Raw genomic sequence first — 21,532 nt, forward strand, 5'->3', positions numbered from 1 at the left:
TTCCTCAACCAGGGATTGAACCCAGGCCCCCTGCATTGGGGAAACAGAGTCTTCGCCACTGGACCAGCAGGGAAGTCCTTGGCATTTCTAACTCACTCCCGGGAGATTCCAAAGCTATTGGTCTGTAGACCACTGTGAGTAGAAATGGTAACCAGTGCTATGCAATATAAATTAACGAGAGCTGCAAATGTGAGCCACATGTATAATTTTAAATTGTCTAGTAGCCACATTTTTTTTTAAAAAAGGCAAAATGAAGAGGGTGAAATCGATTTTAATGCTATATTTTGTTTAACCCAATATATAAAAAACATTATCATTTTGACATGTAATCAGCATAAAAGATTATTAGTAAAATATTTTCCATTCCTTTTTTTCTTATTAAGTCTTTAGAAATCCAGTGTATAGTTTATACTTTCAGCACATCAAGCCTCATGTGGTTAGTGGCTGCCCCTCCAGACAGCAGAGTTCTAAGCTACAGGGGCTCCAACATCAGACGGCCTAGGGTGGGTCCCAGCTCTGATATTTTCTAACTCCGCTACGCTGAGCCAGTTATTTGAACTCATTGAGTTTTTTTTATTGTAAAATGAGAAAGAGTAATTGTATTCATTTCACAGAGTTGTAAGGATTCAAGAGGATGATACACTGGAGAGTGAAAATGTAAGTCACTCAGTCGTGTCTGACTCTTTATGATCCCATGGACTATACAGTCTATGGAATTCTCCAGGCCAGAACACTGGAGGGGGTAGCCTTTCCCTTCTCCAGGGGATCTTTCCAGCCCAGGGATCGAACCCAGCTCTCCCTCATTGTAGGCAGATTCTTTACCAGCTGAGCCACAAGAGAAGCCTGACGCATTGGAGCTGGTACCTAATGAGACCAGCTAATTGGCAACTGCTATGACAATATGATCATTATTATTTAGTGAGTGCCTCCTATATGTCAGGAGCTTTACATATATTGGGTCTATCAATCCTCACAAAAATCCTTTGAAGTATATATGATTATTTCTAGGTTTTAGGTGACAAAGATAAAACCCCAAAACCTTCAGCATCCTCTGAAGTGAGATGTGGGTATGTCTTGGTGAGTTTTCATCCTGATGCTCACAGATGCTCATCCTGAGAAGTGAGCTACCCAAGGATGTTCATAGTTAACTTCAAGAAGCTGTGTTTGCCTGACATGTCCACCACATCCACATTTCTGGCAATTTAAAGAATGTGATTACTATACAGCCATTCTTAGTTTTCAGTTGTTTAGAAATAAGAACAAAGAAGAAATTAAGAAAAGGGCACTCTGGCTGCTGGTAAAACTTTAACAAAATATCTTATATTTCTGTAATATTCCTAGGCTTCCAAGTGCTTTACAGTAGTTTATTTCATTTGCTGCACATAATCACCAAATGAGGTAGGAAGGGGGATGTCGTAATTTGAAGGATGAAAAAACAGAGGTTATGAGGACTGACTTGTTTAAAATTGTTTTAGAGTTCAGATTAACAGTAAGAGTATGCTCATTCTCTAATACTTGGAAATTCCAAGGGGTGACTGGTAAAGATCTTTTAATTTAAAATTAATTTGTGATTCACATTTCATGATTAGATTTGAACATTTCATGATTAGATTTGAATATTTCTAGAACTGTCAGCTTGTTATCTTGAGGAACACAAAAATGATCTAACAATAAATCCTGACAGAGGGTCAAGACACCTAAGATTTGATCTTTGTGTTACTTTAAAATGTGTTCAAAAGCTCACCTGCTTTCTAAAGCTCCAACAACCAAAGCAATCAGGTAGCAGGGGATTGGAACCTGAAGGGGCAAACAAGACACACAGCACATGCTCGAATTAGTGATTAAGAATGTTAACAAAATAAGACAATTCATATTCAAAAGAAAGTTTCCTTTCAAATCTCCAAACATTAGTGTAGATTACTTTCTTTTGGTACTTCTCAAATGGTTCCCATTTTTGAGGGGTCTAGCAGTTCAAAACTGCAATATAAAAACATTTCGAAACATCTATTTCCCTTTTATCCTATTAGGAAGGAAAGCTTCTGAAATGTGAAACATATGACTGCACAGTATTACAAGGTACATCTTAAGCATTTCACAAAAATTAACATGTAAGAAGGCAACTGTGCTATCCTCTTTGTTTTGTCCTTTTTTCTTGAATTAAAAAACTTTGTTTTAAATTGCTTTTTTGAAATCACTCTTGGCATATTTGAGAGACATACAAAATAATCCAGCAATGAAAGGATGCTAAAGGTTTTAGAATCCCAGAAGCTGGGGTGGGGGCAAAATTGTCCACTGTGATTCAATTATAAGTTCTGCTAAGGAGGATGATTTTAAAAAGCATTAATGTACACACACACACAGAGACACACACACACACAATTCATTAAAAGTCAAAGATAGAAGTCAAACTACCAGTTACCTAGGAATTGTAACTTAAAGGGCTGTAACTGTTTTTTGGTCTAAGATAGCTCTTCCATCTGTGAACACTACGCCAACACATATCCACAGCTCGGTATCAGGGCAGGTCAAAGTAACTTAGAAACAAGAAACCTGCTACTGACTGAGATGAGCAAAAATGGCATCAGACATACCCCCACCATACCTACCCAGCACCTTCCTTCTTCAATACAACGTTGCAGGCAGAACTAAATATTTCAAAAGAGCAAAAGGAAAAGAGATAAAAAAAAAAAGCAGAAGCTGCTTTCTAAATTCTGAAATATTTCAAAAGCCATTTTGCTTTTCACATGGGAAGAAGCTATTTGGAGTTCACCACCAACTAAAACACAAAATCTAGACCCTAAGATCTTACTTTTTGGCTGAATCTGTAAATTTTCCTGCTCGGGTCTTCTGGGTCAGGTGCTTCTCCATCACGAATGGCACTCATAAGTGCCACCAGTTCTTTGGGGACAGACACCTAATCAAGAAGAAAAGTCATTACCAGTTATAAATAAAATGTTCTATGTAAAATAACCTCTTCCGCCTTCTTGACTCTTGAGCCAGTAGACTGTGAACCCAATACAGTCATATGTATCAGTTTTATAAACAGAATTAGCAACATGTAAAACTGGCTTCTTTAAAAATGAATGTGAAGTATCGACCTATTCATTCACCTATTTATATTGAAAGCATTTGGTAGAAACTAGATTAAAATCCCAGCTCCGCCATTTACTAACTGCATGGACTTGGGTAAATAATCCTCCTGTGCCTCCATTTCCTAAATCAAATGAGGGTCATACTTCATAGAATTGTTGTGAGGAATAAATAACCTAAATTTATGTTACTTACAAAGATCATACATTATTTATTTTAATCATTTACTTTTATTATGCTAATAATTTTTTTGACCACACCTGGCAATGGCAGTCACCAGGCCTGATCCCCTCTATACCCTCGGGAGAGATTCAAAAGGATGCCATCCTCACTTTAGAACAGAGAATACAATTCTGAAAAATGTAATACTTAAAACACAAACTTAAGAGTTACAAAATTCTACTTTTAAAATATCTGAATTAATCCCTGCACTTCTGGCTGGGCTGGGCTTTCTCTAGATACGTTCGGTGGGGGCTACTCCCCGGCCGCAGTGTGCGGGACTCATCCCAGTGGCTTCTCTTGTTGCGCGGCTCAGACTCCAGGCAGCAGGCTTCCGCAGCTGCAGCATGCAGGCTCAGCTGCTGCGTGGCAGGTGGAATCTCCCCCGACCAGAGATCGAACCCGTGTCCCCTGCACTGGCAGGAGGATTCTTATCCGTTGTGTCACCAGGGAAGTCCCAAATTCCACTTTTTAAGGGTCTTGAGTGTAAGGAACTTAAACGTATTGCTGAGAAAGGTGAAATAATTTTCTCTGGAACCTTGTATGGAGAAGATCCTTATGGAGCAAACCTATGGTCACTGACGTGTGTACCCTAGCTCCATGATTCTGAAAGTGTTATTACTTCTAATGAATGCCAGAATAAAGGACCATCCCCTGAGTATTAGTGACTTGGCAGGCATCCATTCCAATTCTGGACTTTCTTGTTCTGTCTGCACGTAGCAGTGTTAGTCGCTCAGTTGTGTCCGACTCTTTGTGACCCTGTGAACTGTAGCCCACCAGCCTTCTCTGTCCATAGGATTCTCCAGGCAAGAATGCTGGAGTGGGTTGCCATTCCCTTCTTCAGGGGATCTTCCCGACCCAGGGATCGAACCCTGGCCCAGCCCTCAAAGCTGCTACTGAGGCAAGCACAGAATCAGGAGCTCCAGAACCAGTGCCACTATAGCCCCAGATCCTGGAGCTAAAAGCCTAGAGACTACTGCGGTTCCACTTCCTCCCTTCATTTAGGCAGTGATATGTAATACAGATGAGAGAGCTGAGGTAGTGAGGTCACAAGACTTGCCCAAGGTCATGCAGTTATTCAGCGGTGGAGAAGAGCCCAGATCCTGGGATTCTAGGCCTGCAACTGTAGTTTCTGCAGAGTTATGCTCAGGGTGGTTTTGTGGTGGGACGATGTGGGAATCAAGAAGTTTCCATAAATATTAGATAGTCGTCAGTTCCATTTGCCTGGTCTGAGTAAGTCTAGCCTCTGGGATAGTATTTACTAATTATAGTCCATCTTTTCATAAAAGAGTTAGCAGTACCTACAACAAGTTGGAAATGCATACAAATAAGTCTGTAATATATGCCCATTAGGATACCTAGATAGATATTTACAAGGCTAGTTCCCAGGCGGTGCTAGTGGTAAAGAACTCACCGGCAATGCAGGAGACAGAAGGGATGTGGGTTTGATCCGTGGGTAGGAAAACCCCCTGGAGGAGGAAATGGCAACCCATTCCAGTATTTTTCTCTGGGAAATCCCATGGACAGAGGAACCTGGTGGGCTATGGTCCATGGGGTTGCAAAGAGTAGGACACAACTGAAGCAATATGCACAAAGTGCATTTACAGAGCATTTAATCTGACAAACTTTTTCAAAGTTAAAGAGAGTTGCTCCGAAATCCCTGTTTTTAGGGCTAGACTTCTTTGTGTGTGTGTAATTTTATTTATTTTTGGCTGCACCTGGTCTTGGTTGCTGCGTAGGCTTTCTCTCTAGTTGTGGCAAGCGGAGGTTACTGTTGGCTGCAGCGTGCGGGCTTCCCACCGCCGTGGCTTCTCTTGCTGCTGAGCACTGGTCTAGCTGCGGCTCCCGGCTCTAGAGCAGAGGCTCAATAGTTGGGGCACACGGGCCTGGTCGCTCTGCGGCACATGGGGTCTTCCCGGAGCAGGGATTAAACCCTGTTCGATCTGGCAGGTGGATTCTTCATCAGGAAAGCCTCTGAATTCTTTTCAAAATCAGAATGATACTCATCTCCCTTTTTTACATTTATGTTTGAAACTGCCTTTGGGACAGAGGTTCAAAATGAGATCCATCTTCCTAACATATTTCAGGCAAAATTTAATTAACTAATTAAACTACTGTTAGCTAAAAAAAAATTATTATCTCTGCTTGTCATTATTGACTTATTTGGTTCATTTTGGAAAGATAATCTGTGTTCATGGATTGGAAGAATTAATATTGCTAAAACGTCCATACTGCCCAAAGCAATCTACAGATTTAGTGTAGTCCCTATCAAAATACTCATACAGAACAATTAATTCAGCTAATAATTTCAGTAATAGTTACCTCTGCGCTGTAGGTTAATTTCACGGAAGGAGTGTCCTGGCAAGGAAGAATAGCTCTACAGTGGATGGCCTGGGAGAGAGAGAGGGAAAAAAGAAACAGCTGTTTCCCTGACTCATAAATCAAGTCATTAAGAAGTCATTACAATTGCAGCATTTTTCTTAGATGTGTTCTTTTTAAAAGTAAAAATGTCTCACATTTCTTCAGCTCTTTTCAAGTAGCAAAAGTAGATCTGCGGATAAAAAAAATCTAATTTCCCCTTTTAATGTATGCCCCACCCTCACATTTCAGTTGGAGCATGAAGAAACGCTAAACAATGATTCTGGAGCAACAGTAGTTCCCAGTGAGAAGTCGTTAGGAAACCCTGTCGAAAAAGGGCTCTTTAGTGAAGTAAATTTGAGAACCATGGCATGTAACATGCCTGTCTGGGAGAGTCACCAGGAACATTAGCCTTCTGAAGGCTCTAAAAAGACCTAGAATAAAGAAACCTGTTCAAATTCTTATACTTATTTCAACATAAAACCCACTTTCTTTTGGTTAATTATTAGAGTCTAATGGGACGCCAGTTTTCTGAGAAACACAGCTTGGACAATGTAAGCTCTTGACATTTTGATCTTGTGGCAAACTTTAAAGTAAACACTAGGAAGACAGGAGGGAGAAAGAAAAGTCTCTTTTAACACCATCTAGACATATCCATTCATCTAATATGTAGAGCGTTTCTTTGCTTCTGCATCCATCCGTCATAATGATCAATTCCATCAAGAAGAATGACCAGAGTACCTACGATTTCATACCCTGGCCTGTTGTCAAGATAAGTCTGCATCTATTGCTGGTGAGCAAAGGGAACCCAGCCTCACCGAGCTTGAAGCATCACTGACACTCACCTCTCTCTCTGAGGTTGTTATAAATCCCAGACGCACTTCACACCTCTGCAGATTTCCTTCTATCCTCCAGACACCAGCTCTTTCCACTTCAGATCTAATAGATTCTCCAAAGATACAGGAGTCCAAGTGACCTCACCTCTAGTTGGATTAAGCAGAACTAGAAGAACCAGATAGTCTGCTCTCCCCAAACAAGGTTCTAAGACCATGCATTTAGGGTTCCTTAAAGGTCCCTGGTTATGTGACTCCGCATTGCCAGGGGTGAGGTTTATGTGTATTTCACTGGATAAGACCAAACCCAGGAAAATATGCATAGAGAATAGCTATAAGCAAACTCATCGAACAAAATCATGTCTATGTGCTTCCTATCAACTGTAGTAATTTAACTGAAATCGCTTTCCTCCATTTCGAAAACTGCTTCTAATAAGAAATGGAATAAAATGTTCAAAATTCACATTTTTGTGACTCACAGATCTTGCATTTCTTGCTAACTTTAGTTTACAGACATTCCATAATAATTACTGACAAAAATCAGATAAGAAATGGAGTGTATAATTGGTACATTCTTGCCTAGAACATGGTATCTCTTCCAGATTAGTGAACTAAGGGTTTCTTAGACAAAAAACAAAACTTCAACTGGCAATAAAAAGTAAACATTGCCAGCATTGCCTCCTTTCTGATAGACTTGTTTTCAAATGTGAGCCTACCATAGTGTCTTACACAGAGGAATATTTAAAGATTTAAATATGCAAAGCACCTTACACAATGCTTGGAAATAAAGTCAATGTTTAATGAAGTAAATCCTTTTAATTGTAAACTATTTGATTCCTAAAAGAATTAGTTTTGTTTCTTTCAGAAGTTTGACAAATATTATTCTTGTGACAGACTATCTCTAATTATGTTGTTTTAGTTTTTAAACAGAAAACAGATGTAGTCTAAATCATATCGTCTTAAAGATACATTAATATACATACATAATGTATACATTTGTAAACGTGTAAGAAAAATCTGGAGGCTACAGACCAACTCAGTTGTTACCTCTGGACAATAGTGTCTGGAGAGGAATGGGAAATCTGATCCTTCCCTTTATTGTTAAGCAGTTTTCATAACCAGTACATATTTTGTTTAACAGTGTTTTCCTTTCATTTTAAGACCATTTATTGAGTGCCCACTCTATGCCAAGTTCTATGGTAGGTGCTGAGGATGTGAATATATTAATAAATATGACCTAGATAGTCCAGTCTAGGTAGCCATGTTTCAAATGAAAGGAAGTTTCTTTTTAAAAGTAATATATGAATGTATTAATGGTGAGAGATATAAATGAAAATGTGTGGTCTTTATAAGATAAAATACTATCTTAGGTAAGACCCCAGTATCCGTAAGACCACTGTCCACTTTGCTTCATTCAGTTGCATGAGCTGGGAATAACAAACCATCCCAAGGCCTTTTTACCTGGCACTGACTGAAGAGATAGGGGTGCTCTTTGCCAGAAGTTTGTTCAGGAGTGAGCCACTGAAGAGCAGAAGATTTTGGAGATGTCTCAAAAGAAATCTCTACAACAATTTCTTGATTTCTGTATGAGAGGAACAAATACATTAGTAGTATACAATTCAATCTAACCAAAATTTTAATTCATAATACATAAATAACATGATATACACCAAATAATATAAACAGAATTTTATGAGGTCTCGTTACCGCTTGAGAGTAAGTTCTAGGAATGTTTGCCTTGCACGTTCTTACCTGAATGTCAGCCTGTGAGTCTTTTTTCCTACATGGTAACTGCTTATGAAGATGTAAGAGGAACTAATATTAGGTGAACACCCCAGCTTTTATTCTGTGACACCAGGAAAGCTTTTACAGTGGTGGGGAGGCAGAAGAAATGACTTTGGAATGCTGATGCCCACTGCAGGGGTGGCAGAGCACCACACAGGGCCGTGCTAGCTTGCAAACTGTGACCCGAAGAGTTAAGTCAAGAACTCGAGAGTGAATGCTCATGTCTGTTAAACCTACGATAAGACCATATGTGTGTGTATTTAATCTCTTCATCCTAGTAATTAGTTTTCATTGCATTTTATGAAAGTATTAGCCTGTGGTGGACTGTAAATAACAAAAACTGGGTCCTTCACCCAGATAGATTCAACAGCAATGTTAACGAGGAAACAGCAAGAGCCCTGGAGACCAGTGGCTGAGCTTGAGTCCTGACTCTGCCACTGACTGTGAACTTGGCTGTGCTGTGAACTTCAGCAAATTATTTGACCTTTCTATGCCACAGCTGCTTCATCTGTGGAATATGGTTAATGACGTACCTCACAAATTACGTGCGTTTCCTTTCTTTTTCTTAAATGGGAAGAGAAGATAAGAGAACACTGGCTGCTGCAAGGTGGAACTAGATTGACTTTGTTCTAGTCCAATGGTTTTCCACCATTTATTCCCTCCCCAACATACCAAGGAGTGGGATATACTTCCAATACGACAGCTCTGGCTAACTTTCTTGAACAAGTTACCTTCTCTCTCTGAGGTTCCCTTTTCTCGTTTGTCACTTGTATTAGTCGAATAACAATGACAAACACCTAACCATTTCTACATACTAATCTAATCTTGGGACAAGCGCTGCAGATGTACTCTTTAATCCTTACAGTGCATGCGAGCTAAGTTACTTCAATCATGTCCCTTTGTGACCCCATGGACTGTAGCCCACCAGGCTCCTCTGTCCATGGGATTCTCCAAGCAAGAATACTGGAGTGGGTGGCCATGCCCTCCTCCAGGGGATCTTTTCATCCCCGGGATCGAACCTGCACCTCTTACACCTCCTGCATTAGCAGGCACGTTCCTTACCAGTGGGGCCACCTGGGAAGCCCCAATCCTTAGAGTAACCCTTCGTAAAATGTAGATCATGCCACAAAGCATTACTATAGGGATGAGAAGAAAGAATACATCTACAGCACTTATCCCAAGATTAGTACATAGAAACGGTTGTGTGTTTGTCATTGTTATTCCATTAATTAAACTGGGCAGCCTCCGGCAAGGAGGTGAAAAACACACAGCTTGTAAGAGCTTCCCAGGTGACCCTGAAATGCTTCCTTAAGGCATTCCCACCATCACTCTAGGTATTACTAACATGATGAGTGAAGAAGTAACAGTTATCAAGTTCTATTTTTGAGTATTTTATACAGTGAATTTCTTTAGTTAACTTAGGAATATATAATTTTCACTATAAGCTTCGATCTGAACAGCAGATTGGTAGGAGGAGTGTACCAATTACTACATACACACAAACTAAAAATAGGAAATGAAATAAAAAACTAAAATGAAAATATATATTCCCCTTATTTGGCCATAAAAGAGAAAGATGAGAATATCCGTACTTGCACAGAGCAATAGGAAGAGAGATTTCCATTGGTGATCCTTTGTAACTTTGTCTTTCTCCAAGAGTATATTTGACTTCTTGTCCATTGATAACCACTTTTTCTATTGTGAGGTCCTTTGTATCCAGAATCTAGAAATAAATCAGCATTTTTAGATGATGAGAAAATTGTTTTATGCACTGGAAAAAACTAAATGTCAGTTACAATCTTACTACAATTTCAGTTTAGAGCTAGTTTCTTTAAAACAGTAAGATACAGAGTGAAAGATAGGAAATAAAGGAGTTGACAGTTAGCATAGGTCCCAATCCACGTTCTCTAAACTTCCCCTCTACCGTCTGAGCTACCAGGGAAGCCCTGGAATTAAGTAAAAGTCAGATCTAAATGAAAATGCCTTTGCTTCTATCTCCTAAAACTTAACTTCTCTACTTTGAAAAAGCTTATCTATAACTTGTTCTTTCATCATGACTCCTCAATACCTTGTATTTCTTCCTAGAATTCATATAGTCCTACTGCTCTGTACTACTTTCATAGACCCCAAAATTAAAACAAATCTTGGTGCTTATTAGGCAAATAAGCAGACTATACATCACTAGACGTACATCTAGAGATGTGTACACTAGATGTATCACTAGACTGTATCACACTAGATTGTATCACTAGATGTGTATCTAGAGAAAGTCCAACCTGGTTACGGCAACTCTGACCAAATGGCCCTACAGAGCAGTGGTCCCCAACCTTCCCGGCACCAGGGACTGGTTTCACAGAAGACAATCTTTCCATGAACCAGGGGGGTTGGGGGGATGGTTTCAGGATGATTCATGTACATTACATTTATTGTGTACTTTATTATCATTACATCAGCTCCACCTCAGATTATCAGGCATCAGACCCCAGAAGTTGGGGACCCCTGTTACTGGGAGATTGGGAGTGCATATCTCCTTGCCAGGCAGATTACCTGCTTTGGGCAGGAAGGGAGTGGCAACAAGTGTCTGAGGATTTTCCATCCCAATACTCCTCTGTCTAAGCCCTAGAACCCATACCTTTTCATTATCTCTCAACTAATCTCTTGTTCTAATATCTAGAACCTTCCTACGCCACAAGCCTGTTTCCAAACAACTTAAACCAGCTTCCCATATTAATTTTAAAACTTCACTCAATCCTTCTGCCCCCTCTGATAACTATTCTACTTTTCTCCTTCTTTCCTTAAACTCCAAGGGTTATCTATGGCTGCTGTTTCCACTTCCTCATCAATCTATCCTCCCTTTCTCCTCTTCAATCTGACTTCTAGTTTTTGTGCCACAGAAAGGGCAGTCCTGGTCAACAGGTCTTTTCTGTTCAGTAACCTGGACCTCTGCTGCTAATGGCCCCAGTGGACCGTACCATCTGTTTGAAGCCCTTTCCTTAGCTGCTTTGACTTCACACATCAGTGATTCTCCTCTTTGTCTAATGCTTTTTTCCTCCCCCTCCTTTCTAACTACAAAATCTAGATATGTCCCCATGCACCAGCCTTGAGCTTTCAGTTTACTTACCATATTCTTCAATCCCTAGTTCTTGCTTATTCTCACATTGTCACCTGGAACCCTTGTGCAGGTGACTACCCACCTTTCGCAGCTGCCTCCCCTCCCCCGGACTTCAGCAGGTATTTCTAACTGCCTGGTTAACATTTCCAGGGGAAATAGCATCTCATATTCAATAGGCTTCTGAAGATTTTAAAAACAAAGCCACCCTTCTGTACCCTAAGTTTGCTCTCTCTCTATTCCGCTGATGGAACTCCTCAACTTACCTAAGGTTGGAAACAGTCAAATAATCCACAATTGGTCCCACTCCCCAATCCTGCATAGCCAATTAACAAATTTTTCATTCACACTGTCCTCATACTTTTTTTTTTTCCTCCTACCACCACCCTAGGTCAGGTCCTGGACTTTCAGAACTGCTCACTATCTAACCTTCCTACCTCTGACATCTTTCCCTTGAAATCTGGTCTAGAATAGCATGGGGAATTAGACTGCCAAGAAACAGTCACTTTCCAGTCACCTCTTTTTTGGATCAGTTAACTGGGTGATAAGTTGAGGAAATTTCAACAATTTTATTCTTATCTAGAGTCAAGCGTTTTTGACTGGCAAGAAATTTCCATTCTGGTTTTATTATCTTTTCTCTTTCTTTTTCTTTGTTTTTTAAGAGCAGCCAAATTTATTATGAGTACCATCAGTTTTCCTTCCAGTGGGCAATTATTATTTCTTTTGGAGTACTCTCTATTTTTGGGGAGTCCCTCAATGGTTGCCCTTACTCTAAACTGAATTATCTTCCCACTTTTGCATATTCAGAAATACTGGATTTTATAGCTTAAGAACAATAAAGGTACTCCTCTGCTCATATTCCAGTACTTGTTTCTGAATATCTGATTTGTTGTAAAAACTGAATGGGAGTATCTTATGTATATAAACTACTTATGTTTACACTACTTTTATAACCATAAGGGTTTTCCTGATGGCTCAGCTGGTAAAGAATCTGCCTGCAATATAGGAGACCTGGGTTCGATCCCTGAGTTGGGAAGATTCCCTGGAGAAGGGAAAGGCTCCCACTCCAGTATTCTGGCCTGGAGAATCCCATGGACTATACAGTCCACAGGGTCACAAAGAGTCGAACATGACTGAGTGACTTTCACTTCACTATAACCATAAAGGTGAATCATTTGGGTCATTTCCCAGTGGAACATATTCTATTTTCTGTATTCCCTAAACTTTTCAAATCTGTTCTGAATCAGAAGACTGTTTTAACTATTTTTCTGTGAAACCTTTTCTGTATCCTCTGTGTTTGTTACAGCAGCTGGCCCAGCTCTCCAACAGCACTGACTGTACCACATTACAAGGATTTGTTTTATCCATTAGACTGAGGGCTCTTCAAAAGAAAAAGAATGTTACTTAGGCTGGTATTCCCAGGGTTTAACACAGTGCCAGAGAAACAGTAGGTGCCAATTAATGCACGAAACAAGTCCTGGACCTAGAGAAAACAGGAAATGCAATGTTTAAGCTGTGTATCTCAAATCCTAACCTCAGCTAGAACTCCCAAATTACTTAAGAAATTCCCCTTCAAATTTCACTGATAAATGTTATTAAGCAATTGATCAAAAATAGAAATGAGAAGGAAAAACAAAGGAAACTGGATAGTTGGCTAGTTGGAATTAGCAATTTAAAAATCTTCTCTTAAAAAAAAAATAAAATAAAAAATAAAAATCTTCTCTTGAGGTTTGCTGAATGCAAAAAAAATGCAGGTTTTTAGACTGGAACTTTGTTTGTTTGTTTTTTACTGTAGTCAACTTTTATTTTATTTTATTTTTTTCCATTTATTTGAACAGATGTAAAATTTAAGCACCCTAACTCTAGCTTACTCATGGAACAGAGGTAAAGGTTTAATTTTTATAAATAGGATTGCAAGGTCATATTAAGCAGTGGCAAGGTATCAAAATTCCCTTTCTTTTACTAAAAGGAGAGATTGCATTCAAAGGGGACTTCAGTTCAGCCGATCCTGCCTGGGCAAAGCTGTCTGCGATAATAAATGATAGCCTGGCATTTCAAGCAGATAAAGTGCAGCCTATAAGGAAATAGTTGTGATCTTGCTTATAGTACTTTGATTTATTTATTTCCTTATAGTACTTCTGGGGACTACAAATCAATACATAGAAGAGTCCACCGATTTTTCAAACCAGAATTAGTCTAGGAAAATGTTAAGTAACAAAGTAGGAAAGTTAGGTGCTTTACCGGTTCATATCAATGAACTCAAAAATACAGGTCTATTACTCAAGCAGGCAAAAGTCATAGAAGCCACCAACTCTTATCTAAACTTACTAATACGCCCGATCAGTGGATTCCACTGATTTCCCCCTAGCAAGCTTACAACATACCTTCTCTGTTGCTTATTGCTGGGCTGTAGTAGCTAATACCACACTATGCAATATATGTGGCTAGTTTTCTTGTTCCTTTTATTTGTAAAAATCCTTATCTTGGAAATTCAAATACTATCAGACAGCTTGAGTAAGAACACTGAAAATAGGCTATGTTGTACAGATAAAATAATAACATTCCACAAAGCTAAACACGTTTTTCATCATTCTGGTGGCTAGAGAGCTTGGAGAAGTCCTTATTTTCTAAGAAAGTGCAATATTATTTGCTGCTGGGGACCAACTATTAATCAATTGTATTGAGACATCCTTAGAAAGCTTGAATGTCCCCCCCTCCTTAAATTTTTCTCAGAGAAGGGTGATAAGAAGCAAAGGTAGGAAGAACCACGAATCCGGAGGCAGCTGCACCTGGAGTTATAAAGCGGAGGCTGAAAATGTTACAGCAGGGCTCGGGGTTCTGAGGGGTTTGAGAACTGGCAGGGAGATGGTGGTCGGTCACATCCCGTAGACCCGCAGGTTGAAGTAAAGGGGCCTGGGAGCGAGAGGTGGGGCTGAGAACCCGCAGGACAGAGGGCCTGGGACTTAGCTCACAGTGTGGACTGAGCAAAGTGTGCGGGGACTGGAAGAATTCTGGGGCCTGAGGAGGGAGTTCTGGGCGGCAGGCCGAGGAAATGGGGCGACCGCTTTAGCGCTGGGAGCTAGGATTAGCGGGGAAAGCAGAATTCCTGCTAAGATGAAACAAGCGCTGGGTGAGGAGCGGGGCGTGGAATGGGCACCAGGATGTGTCCAGGAACTGCGAAGGAGGCTTTGGGGAAAGGAGTGGAGGAGAAGGCAGGTACACATAGTGGGTAAGGAAGGAATGCAGAGACTCCAGTTGGGTTGGGAGGCATCGATATGGGATGCGTGGGGGGCTGAAGACCGGGGCCCTGAGAAATGAGCGGAGGCTGAAGAGGAGCTGCAGAACAGGGCTGTGGGCTGCGGAGGAGCACCTACGGATGCGCGACGCACGCGGGGCCGCACCGGGAAGGGGCCGAAGCGGGGTGAGAGGCGGAGGACGGGTGGCCAGGGAGAGGCGGGCGCCCGGGAGCAGGTCCCACCGTACCAGGCTGCGCAGATTGTCCTCCTGGGACTGCACGGTGAGCGCGGCGGTCCCGGTCAGTACCCGGCGAGCAAAGTCGATGCTGCAACGCAGGTGCAGGTGCTTGGTCTGGCAGACGGACGCCGGGGAGGCCAAGGAGCACGTATCCACTACCTCGGGCATGGCTGTGAGGAGTCCCGATGCACACGGTCTGCACCCCGGCTCTCAGCAACCAGACTACTCCGCTGAGCACGAGAGAAAGGGGGTGTGAGGTAAAGAGAGGAGGAGGAGTTCGCGGCGTCCGCTGGGAAAGGAAGTTCTTTGAAGTCAGCAAAGAGTACGGTGAGGCATTGATGGAACTACAAGTCCCATAGTGCAGTGCGACAAGGCGTGCGCTTTGCTCTCTGGGAGTGTGTGTGTGCCGAGGGGTGTAGAAGTGGATCGATATTGCTCCCAAAGTGAGAGTGGGGGGAAAGGAGGGGAATGGAAGTTAGAGGAAGGGTAAGCAGATGGAAATAAGTGGACGCTTTTATTTTAGTTCCATTCAACTTCGATGAAAGTTGCAATAGCAGTGGAAGAAATGTCAGGCCTATTGATGATTGTGGGGTGTGAGAGGGGCGGGGTCAGAAGAGATAAGAGAACTGTCAGAAGACTTTTGCTCATGCAATTCCTCGTTAGTATAGTGGTGAGTATCCCCGCCTGTCACGCGGGAGACCGGGGTTCGATTCCCCGACGGGGAGGCAATGGGGTTTTTTTTTTTCCCTGCAGGGTTCATGCAAGCATTTCAAAAGCTACTGTGAAAGAGTCAACATCAAGGTTTATATTTTAAAACCGTTTTGTGTCTGTTTTCCATGCTGGCAACCCAGTATGTACATTTTCAGGCCCTAGAGATCAAAACGAAAATAAACCACATTCTCATCTTAGAAACTTAGAACGATTACCTCAGTAAACTGTAACGAGAATTCTATTGTAAGAGTGTGCAGTGGGCGCAAGGGGGATGCAGAACTGGGGCATACTGGACGTGAGGAGAGGTTGAAGGATGACTTGCCTGAAAAATGGAACCTCAGAGTTGAAACTGGCAAAACTGGAGAAGAATGTGTCTCAACGGACTTTAAACAGCTGGACCTTTAATCTTGAATGCATGAATGGAGTACTCATAGAAAAAGTTTAAGCAAGGGAATTACATGGTCAGACTCACGTTATTAAAGGAACACTGGTAGCATTCAGAGAATGACTGTGTGTGTTAGTATCCTATCTGACTCTTTATGGCCCCATGGACTGTAGCCTTCAGGCTCCTCTGTCCATGGGATTCTCCAGGTAAGAATACTGGAGTGTGTTGCCCTGCCCTTCGACAGGGGATTTTCCCTACCCGGGGATTGAACCTGAACCTCATGCATTTCAGGTAGAGTCTTTACAGGGCCGCCAGGGAAACCCCAGAAAATGGGTATGAAGTACCAAAACCAGAGTCAGGAGATTTGGAAACCGCCAGACTTCCCTGGTGGCTCAGATGGTAAAAGAATCTACCCGCAATGCGGAAGACGTGGGTTCAATCCCTGAGTTGGGAAGATCCCCTGGAGAAAGGCGTGGCAACCCACTCCAGTATTCTTGCCTGGAGAATTCAATGGACAGACGAGCCTGGGGGGCTACAGTCTATTCAATGGACAGAGGAGCCTGGGGGGCTACAGTCCATGGGGTCCCAAAACGGGACACCACTGAGTGACTTTCACATCGCTTCCACTGCTGAAATAAATAGTCCAGGAAGAAGATACTAGGGGCCTGACATAGGTATCTAATTAGTAGAGATAGAGGGGAAAGAGTGGGAAGAATACTTAAGAGATAAGCGGTGTCACATTAAGAAGGAACCTAAGATGATTTGTCAGATTCTTGGCTTCAGCGGTTGGGTAATCATTAACCAGAAGAGACATGTGAAAAGGACAGACTTAGGTGGGAAAGATCTAAGTTTAACTTGGGACAAATGGAGTTAGAGAATGTATGGGAGTCAGAGTGGAGACATCCTTGAAACATTCTGGGGAAAGTTCAGGTAGATATGAGAGTCTCATCATGTGGTGAGTGAAACTATGACAGGGAGTAAACTCAGCCCAGGGATCATGTGCAAAGAGAGCAGTGAAAACAGCTGGGAGGTTTGGAGCATGCTAGAATTTAAGAACAAAAGCTAGAGGATGGGAGGAATCCTTTCACAGTGTATATGTATACCAAATCACCATGCACACACTTTCAATATCTTAACATTTTATTTGTCAATTATACTTCAATAAAGTTGCATTTTTTAAAAGGTGGAGGATGGTGGTACTAGAGTAAAAGTAACTCATGAAATAAACTAAAAAGAGCCAACCTGCAATGTCAAATACAATCTAGAGGGCCATTACAATAAGAAGTAAAAAGTCTTCCTTGAATTTGGCAATGGGATGGAGGTGGAAAGATGGTGGTTTTGTTGACTTCTGTGGTTTAGTTGAAGGTGGATGACAGAGAGCAGCAATTGAGCAATGAAAGAGTAGAGGGGAAGCAGAACAGAGGCGCTGTCTCAAGACCTGTGGCCAATGTGAGAGGGAAGGAAAATGAAGAATAGGGAGGAGCATGGGAGTAGGTGCTGAGAAAACGTCGTTTTGTCTTTAGAGAGAGGGAAACTTTAACATGTTTAAAGGTGAAAGGAATTCATTTGAATCAGTTCTAATGAGATGGATGAAACTGGAGCCCATTATACAGAGTGAAGTAAGCCAGAAAGATAAAGAACATTACAGTATACTAACACATATATACGGAATTTAGATAGATGGTGGCGATAACCCTATATGCAAAACAGAAAAAGAGACACAGAAGTACAGAACAGACTTTTGAACTCTGGGGGAGAACGTGAGGGTGGGATGTTTTGAAAGAACAGCATGTATATTATCTATGGTGAAACGGACCACCAGCCCAGGTGGGATACATGAGTCAGGTGCTCGGGCCTGGTGTACTGGGAGGACCCTGAGGAGTCGGGTGGGGAGGGAGGTGGGAGGGGGGAACGGGATGGGGAATACATGTAACTATATGGCTGATTCGTGTCAATGTATGACAAAACCCACTGAAATGTTGTAAAGTGATTGGCCTCCAACTAATAAAATAATATTTAAAAAAAAAAAAATAAATAAATAAAATAAAATAAAATAAAATAAATAGCAAAAAAAAAAAAAAAAAAAAAAAAAAAAAAGGTGAAAGGATTTCTAGAGAAGCTGAATTGAGCAGTTGGAGAGCACTACATCTCTCTGTTCTGTATCAAAGTAATCTAGCAATTAAATTTGGCCCCAGCCACAGATAGAGAGGCTTTTCAGTAGGGTATCTTTGTGTTGGCCGCTGCAAGCCAAAGGAGAACAAAATGAAACCTCATTTCAAACTATGAAATCCAATACCTTACACATGCAGAAATTCTAACTCCATACAGCCTAAGAATCCATAACATGATTGGCATTTGCAAATACATTTTGAGACCTAAGAAGTGTTCCTGGTGTCAGCAAATCTAGGGTAACAAATATGATGCACTAGAATTGATTTAGCAAAAGAATATACAATCAAATTATCTTCCTAGTGGAGAAAGGATAGTTTGTTTTAGTAAGAGAATGTCAATATCATCATCTTCCATTATTAATCACCAGGAACCCACAGAGTTTATGACTCTGTGTTCAAGAAGAGATATCCACAGACAACCACATATGAATCCCTCAAACAGATTAATAGATTAATCAAAAGACAAATATACAATAGGAATTGTTTTCTATGATACCACGGACACCCAAACATAAAGTGTATAATAATAGCAATTCACAAATAGGAGTGTCATTCATATCTAATGGTGGATTGAGTTTTTTAAATGAAGCTTTCCATTGCTTTTCTAAAATAAGAATACTATGAAGGTGTATATGCAACAGGAGATTTACATTTCATATACATACATATATTTTTTTTTAAGATTTATTTTATTTTTTGACTGTGGGAGGTGTTTGTTGCAGCAGGCATGCTTTCTCCAGTTGCCGTGAGCAGGGGCTGCTGTTCGTTGCAGCGTCCAGGCTTCTCACTGTGGTGGCTTCTCTCATTGCACAGCACAGGCTGTAAGCAAGGAGACTTCGGTAGTTGTGGCTCTCAGGCTCTAGAGCACAAGCTCAGTCGTTGTGGCACCTGGGCTTAGTTGCTCTACTGCATGTGGGGTCTTCCCAGATCAGGGATTGTATCAGTATCGCTTGCATTGCAAGGCAGATTCTTAATCCCTGAACCACCAGGGAAGCCCTAATTTTATATTTTTTAATTTTATTGAAGTCATCTGGTCCCATCACTTCATGGGAAATAGATGGGGAAACAGTGGAAACAGTGGCTGACTTTATTTTGGGGGGCTCCAAAATCACTGCAGATAGTGAATGCAGCCATGAAATTTAAAGACGCTTACTCCTTGGAAGGAAAGTTATGACCAACCTAGATAGCATATTAAAAAGCAGAGACATTACTTTGCCAACAAAGGTCCGTCTAGTCAAGGCTATGGTTTTTCCAGTGGTCATGTATGGATGTGAGAGTTGGACTATAAAGAAAGCTGAGCACCGAAGAATTGATGCTTTTGAACTGTGGTATTGGAGAAGACTCTTGAGAGTCCCTTGGACTGCAAGGAGATCCAACCAGTCCATCCTAAAGGAGATCAGTCCTGGGTGTTTGTTGGAAGGACTGATGCTGAAGCTGAAACTCCAGTACTTTGGCCACCTGATGCAAAGATCTGACTCATTGGAAAAGACCCTGATGCTGGGAAAGATTGAGGGCAGGAGGAGAAGGGGACGGCAGAGGATGAGATGGTTGGATGGCATCACCGACTCGATGGACATGGGTTTGGGTGGAGTCTGGGAGTTGGTGATGGACAGGGAGACCTGGCGTGCTGCGGTTCATGGGTTGCAAAGAGTCGGACATGACTGAGCGACTGAACTGAACAACTGACAGTTGATTAACAGTGTTGTGTTAATTTCTTCTGTACAGCAAAGTGACTTGGTTATATGCATACACACTCAGTTATATGTATATGTGTGTATATATATATTTTTTTTTTCATATTCTTTTCCATTATGGTTTGTCACAGGATATTGGATATAGTTCCCTGTGCTAAACAGGAGGACTTTGTTGTGTATCCATTTTACATGTAATGGTTTGCCTCTGCTAATCCCAAACTCCCATCCAAAGGAGATTTTACTAAGGATGAAAAAGATGATTTACGTAAAGTTCTATGCAAAGAAATGCACATACATTCACAGAGCATTGTGAAGAGTAGGTATTTCAGCTCTACTGCTCTATGCCTCTACCTGGTGTTGTTAAGTTGCTACATTGGGACCACATGCACTACAGCATGCTAGGCTTCCCTGTCCTTCACTATCTCCCTGAGTTTGCTCACACTCATGTCCACTGAGTCAGTGATGCTATCTAACCATCTCATCCTCTGCCATCCTCTTCTCTCGCCCTCAATCTTTCCCAGAGCCAGGGTCTTTTGCAATGAGTCGGCTCTTTGCATCAGGTGGCCAAAGTATTGGAGAGAACAATTCTGGGAGTAGAACACACACTCCTTAACAGTTTGCCTTGCTTCTTTCCTCTCAAGATTATACATCTGACACATAGAGAACATTAACTATTCCCCAATATATATATTTCTTTTCATCTTTAAGTAGTAAAACCCTCAATGTTTAGGTGGACACATGGCCTCTCAGAAGACTGCATTTTCCAGCCTTCTTTGAAGTCATGGCCTTGTAACTAAGTTCTGGCAGAACTGTCAATTATGACTTTTAGGAAGTGTCCTTAACGGAGACTTTTTAAAAAACACTTTTTAAATTCTGTTATGTGGAAGGCAGACTTGATGGCTGGCACTCTGTCATGTTGTATCACGAGGTTGGAACCTTTCTTGAAGGTGGGGGAGCTGCATCATAGACAGAGTTGGAAGTGTGGGCTGGAAGGAGCCAGTTCTCTGGTGATCATGGAAGGCCCCTGTGCACTAGATTCTTTTCCTTGAGAGAGAAATAAAATTCTGCTTTAAGACAGTTATTTTGGGTTTTCTGTCATCTCCTGGGAACTCAGTCTTCACCAGGACACCTTGTTTGCATTGGAAGAGCTTTTCAGTTTTGCCCCAAACACTTACCCCTGCCCATCCATTTGTTACCAGTTTATTTTGAGCTATTACATAAGTTTGAAAAAAGTGATCAAGATAGGCTTTCTTCCCTCTATCTTGCATTTTCTGCTGCAGCATTTTTTTCTAATCATCTCACTACCCTGCTTAAAAGCCTTCAAGTTCCCATCAATGTCTGCTTTAGATATTCTCTACTTTTTGGTAGATGTGGCCTGGGTGTGGTTTAGTGAAGACAGCAGGGAACAGACACAAGAGGTGTAGAGACGGGACTGGAGTTCCTGAGGGGCAGTTGAAATCAAAGTTCAGAACTGAAAATATAAGGGGTTGGGTGTGGTCCGGGAGTCTGACAGAATAAGATTATGGATGACTGCCTCTTTTTATATAAAAGGGGAAGGAGAATAAATATAAAATTTGCTCATATTCTGGAAGGATCAAAAAACTCATGGCATGGTTTGCTACGAGGAAGGGAAGTGAGGTGGCTAAAAAACAAGGTGAGAGGTAGGTATTCAAACAAGTAACCTGTTAAAGTGAAAGTTGCTC

The 21,532-nt window shown here is 41.4% G+C and overlaps 1 protein-coding gene and 1 non-coding gene across 2 annotated transcripts in view; one reads left to right on the top strand and one right to left on the bottom strand.

Annotated features, from left to right (window-relative positions):
• LTA4H (leukotriene A4 hydrolase) overlaps positions 1–15,098 on the bottom strand; it is a 32,693-nt gene extending 17,595 nt beyond the window's left edge. Inside the window, exons 1-6 of the mRNA XM_065920930.1 lie at positions 14,878–15,098; positions 9,878–10,008; positions 7,962–8,082; positions 5,632–5,700; positions 2,810–2,914; positions 1,745–1,797 (exon numbers count right to left, since the gene is read on the bottom strand). Of these exons, the coding sequence (XP_065777002.1) occupies positions 1,745–1,797; positions 2,810–2,914; positions 5,632–5,700; positions 7,962–8,082; positions 9,878–10,008; positions 14,878–15,036 (638 nt within the window). The 5' untranslated portion in view covers positions 15,037–15,098. The remainder of the gene's footprint in view (positions 1–1,744; positions 1,798–2,809; positions 2,915–5,631; positions 5,701–7,961; positions 8,083–9,877; positions 10,009–14,877) is intronic.
• Positions 15,099–15,521: 423 nt separating this feature from the next.
• Positions 15,522–15,593, top strand: TRNAD-GUC (transfer RNA aspartic acid (anticodon GUC)). The gene has a single exon. It is a non-coding gene; the product is annotated as a tRNA-Asp (tRNA).
• The last annotated feature ends 5,939 nt before the right edge of the window (positions 15,594–21,532 follow it).

Source organism: Muntiacus reevesi, chromosome 1 (genome assembly GCF_963930625.1).
Source record: "Muntiacus reevesi chromosome 1, mMunRee1.1, whole genome shotgun sequence".
Taxonomy (NCBI): Eukaryota; Metazoa; Chordata; class Mammalia; order Artiodactyla; family Cervidae; genus Muntiacus; species Muntiacus reevesi.